Here is a 4,349-nt window from a genome sequence, read left to right on the forward strand (position 1 = left end):
CAAGTGTGTTAATTTAAAATAAAATTAGTTACATATCAAATCTGTGTGAGTTATCATTATACTATTTATAAAGATTAACAAATATATCATATAAATATTTACCTAAAAATAAAATCAAATTTAATCTTTTATTCGGTAGTTAATGATACTGTTTAAAATTTGATTTCAGGTGAGCTACTCCTATCCTGATAAAATCATTATAAAACGATAATTAATAACTTTGTATCTAAAAGGCCAAAAAAAAAAAAATTAAATTAAATTAAATTAAATTAAATTAAGTTTTCTAAATGGGAATTTCTTTCATCTGTCAGATAATCTATTAATCTCTGATAGCTTTATTTCAACTACTTGCCTATCAAATCCTTTTGCAATATTGTTTTAGAATGTAAAAAAATGAACAAATATATCACTATATATTTATAATAAGATTTAAATAAATTTTTTTTTTTTAAAAAATAATCCGATGCAATTTTGAAATTTGATTGGAGATAACCATTCCTATCATGTCAAAATCATTATAAAAAAGTAATAATTTTAGCATATAAAAAAAATTAATAAATATTTTATACGGATATCTACTTAAAAAAATCAAATAATTTTTATTTTTTTGTTAAATAACTAAAGATATTATTTTAAAATTTAATTTAAGGTGAGCCACGCCTGTTCTGATAAAACAAACACCCAAAGGCTAATAGGTGCGCTGTTTCGGAACATTGGTTGGTGAGTGAATACAATGGGCTGCGTTCAATACGGCGATGTTCTCGAAGCCCTAATCACTTTCTATTAATACCGATTCCCATCATCTTCTTCTCTTCCCATCTTACCTGTTCTCTTTGCAGTCGCCTCATCTCGTTTTCCTTTTCCAAGATGTCGGCCTACTGCGGCAAATACCATGGTAATCTTTATGTTTCTCTTGTTTAGATGCCTGCTGTTTCTAGATCTAATCTTAATTTTTCTTTTGTTTGTGAAGTTGTATTATTTCTTTCTACAGATCTAATCTTATCATCTGTTTTAATGTTTAACTTGTGTTTATGATGCTCTTTTTCTTTGATCTTTTATGAATATGCTAAAATTTATCAATTTTTTTATATATTAAGATTTGGTAAATTTCTTTTGATTTGATCTCTATCTTGATTGCGTATTGTGACTGGTGAGCCCAATTCTTATGCAAAGATCTATGGAAAGATTTTGTTCGTTTATGTTTGTGGGTAAACATATTTTTGTAACATGCTGTAACCAGCCTGATCATTTTATTTTGTTTTGTTTTGTTTTGTTTTGTAATTCTTTGCGTTGTAAATGAACTTGTGTTTTATTTGTTATTTTTATTTGAAGAATATAATATTGTTTGCAGAATACAAAATTGAGAATACAATATTGTTGGCTTAAATCATGTTTTTCTTCTGCTTATTGTGAGTTATCTGAGAAATATACTTTCTGATCAATTGTTCTCTGTTGGTTCATGCTATATTTTGGTTATATGCAATTGTCCTTCTTGTTAAGCATGAAAGTCAACATGTCTTCTTTTTGTGAGTTGTGGTTATATGTGAAAATTGGTCATGACTCGTTTTATGTAATCTCCTTTGATTGAAAGAACATCTTCTGCATGCTTTCGTTTAACTGTTGGTTGATACAATATGCTGATTTAGTGTAATCGGCTTCTAGTTCATACTATTAATATTTGTTTAATAATATTTTTTGCTGATTTGATTTTTGATTTGGAAAATAGACAATAAGAAGGAAGTTTGGCATGAGTTGTAGAAGCATGTCTGTGTTGTCAAACTATAGTCACTCTTTAATGTTGTGTCTTTCCTCTGGTTTGGCATGGGTGTGATGGTGTTTGAGTGCCTGCTCCTAAATTTGCTTGAACATCTTAAGTAGATTTAGATTGCTGTCTGGTTTGTGTACGGTGCTCTTGCATTTATGTGATCATATACTCTGCACTACTGTTTAATTTATTCAACTATTCTTGGAGTTTGTTTGCAACATGAATGCCCATTTTCTTAGATAAAGTCTTGAATCATATTATGCAACATGAGTGCACCAACTTGCTGTGAATAAATTCATAACTGGCAATTTGATTTAGTATGTCAGATCTCTCATTTTCCCTGCACTCATCTTTACTTGGACCCTAAGTCTTCAAGGTGGATCTGATAATTCCCTTCTTTTGCAGATGAACTTATTGCCAATGCTGCTTACATTGGTACGCCAGGCAAGGGTATTCTTGCTGCTGATGAGTCCACTGGTACAATTGGCAAGCGCTTAGCCAGCATCAATGTGGAGAACGTCGAGTCCAATCGTCGTGCTCTGCGTGAACTTCTCTTCTGCACTCCTGGGGCCCTCCAATACATCAGTGGTGTTATCCTCTTTGAGGAGACCCTTTATCAGAAAACAGCCAGTGGCAAACCATTTGTTGATGTCCTCAAGGAAGCTGGTGTTCTGCCAGGCATCAAGGTAGACAAGGGAACCATTGAGCTTGCTGGCACCAATGGAGAGACTACAACCCAAGGCCATGATGACCTTGGCAAACGCTGTGCTAAGTATTATGAGGCCGGTGCTCGCTTTGCCAAGTGGCGTTCTGTCCTCAAGATTGGCCCCACCGAGCCATCCCAGCTAGCGATCAACTTGAACGCTGATGGTCTAGCACGATATGCCATCATCTGTCAGGAGAATGGCCTGGTTCCTATCGTGGAGCCAGAGATCCTTGTTGATGGTCCCCATGACATCAAGCTCTGCGCAGATGTCACCGAGCGGGTGGTTGCAGCTTGCTACAAGGCACTCAATGATCACCATGTCCTTCTGGAAGGAACTCTGCTGAAACCAAACATGGTGACTCCAGGCTCTGATGCTGCAAAGGTTGCACCTGAGGTGGTTGCTGAATACACTGTGCGGGCTCTCCTGAGGACTGTCCCAGCAGCAGTTCCAGCCATTGTTTTCCTTTCTGGGGGTCAGAGTGAGGAGGAAGCCACTTTGAACCTGAATGCGATGAACAAGCTCAAGGGGAAGAAGCCGTGGTCACTTTCCTTTTCATTCGGACGTGCATTGCAGCAGAGCACTCTCAAGACATGGCAAGGCAAAGAGGAGAATGTGCAGAAGGCCCAGGCTGCTTTCCTAGCTCGGTGCAAGGCGAACTCAGAGGCAACCCTTGGGGCATACAAGGGTGATGCTGCTCAAGGAGGCCTTGCATCAGAAAGCCTCCATGAGAAGGATTACAAATACTAGGCCAACTTTTCTTTAATGAGGATTTCAGTTTGTGGTTTTGTCATGTGTTTATTTTCTCCGTAGTTTGTCAATAAGTTGGAACTGCAAATGCATCATGCAGCCATACTTTCGGAAATATCTGCTCTTTTAATTGGTCTGGAATTTTGCTTCTGTTGGGTTTGGTATTATTCTATCTTTGCTACAGAAACTATTGCTGTGCGTGGAGTGTCAGATTCCATACCTGTTTATGACATTTAAAGCTAGGTGGCGAGCAATCTATTATATTTTCTGGATCTTGGATTACTCGAAGTGCTTAACTCCTGTTATTCTTGGTAGATGAATGGTGTTATCTTTCATTTGCAACTCTTAGATTTTTTGGCAAAAGATGATATGCCCCTGCCCAAGGTCGGACATCTCTACATGCTTCATAGAAAGAAGACAAGGGTTATTGGGCTGCGGCGGTCTGTTGTACAGTTAGGAAATTATGTAAGATATCATTACAGTGACATTTTCCGTGGTATACAATTGAGGCAACCTGTGAGAAGGTCAGTGGTAGTGGTTAACGTGTGACTCCAATCATCTGCTCAATAAATATACTCCAAACTTTCTTCTTATATATTTTTAGAATATTATTAAAATAAATAATTATTAAATCGAAATTAAGTTTGTCTTTGTAACTTATCCATCGACTCATCCTCTGTATAAATAACTCATGTTTTTTTAATTTGTTGTTGTGTGATAACTTCTTTCATCTTAGCTACTTGGGTTTTTTTCATCTAAAATACACAGACTCATATAACACTATATCCCTCGGTTTTTTGTTTTTGTTTTTAAAACTCCTTCAACTAAAGATTAGGAAAGATTTATCATTTAACGCAAAGCTTTAATCTCTCTTTTGGAAAACCTATACTATACTCTTTACTTCCAAGTTTTTAAGTAAATATTTAGTAAATCGGGAAAAGTTAGATATATTTCATACTTTTAGAATTAATTTAAATTTAAAAAAGGATAAATTAACTACATCAAAACACCATAATAAACTCAATGATCACTATTAAGGATGCGTTTGGTTAGTTGTAATCGAAAAGACAATGGATTTCATATTACAATATAATTGTAAATCCTATAATTGAAAATGCAGTAAAGTAAAC

The 4,349-nt window shown here is 35.3% G+C and overlaps 1 protein-coding gene across 1 annotated transcript; it reads left to right on the forward strand.

Moving 5' to 3' along the window:
* Positions 1-726: 726 nt before the first annotated feature.
* Positions 727-3,473, forward strand: LOC120275692 (fructose-bisphosphate aldolase 1, cytoplasmic-like). Its single transcript, XM_039282362.1, has 2 exons — positions 727-895; positions 2,171-3,473. Exons 1-2 carry the CDS (start codon positions 868-870, stop codon positions 3,217-3,219), a joined length of 1,077 nt encoding a protein of 358 aa, XP_039138296.1. The 5' UTR covers positions 727-867; the 3' UTR covers positions 3,220-3,473.
* Positions 3,474-4,349: the final 876 nt, after the last annotated feature.

The sequence above is a fragment of the Dioscorea cayenensis genome, chromosome 14, assembly GCF_009730915.1.
Source record: "Dioscorea cayenensis subsp. rotundata cultivar TDr96_F1 chromosome 14, TDr96_F1_v2_PseudoChromosome.rev07_lg8_w22 25.fasta, whole genome shotgun sequence".
Classification (NCBI taxonomy): domain Eukaryota; kingdom Viridiplantae; phylum Streptophyta; class Magnoliopsida; order Dioscoreales; family Dioscoreaceae; genus Dioscorea; species Dioscorea cayenensis.

Excerpts from the sequence above, each read along its gene's own strand:
- LOC120275692 (XM_039282362.1), top strand. The coding sequence starts at position 868 with ATGTCGGCCTACTGCGGCAAATACCATG. Across the intron at positions 896-2,170 it reads CTACTGCGGCAAATACCATG|ATGAACTTATTGCCAATGCT; the intron begins GTAATCTTTATG and ends CTTCTTTTGCAG.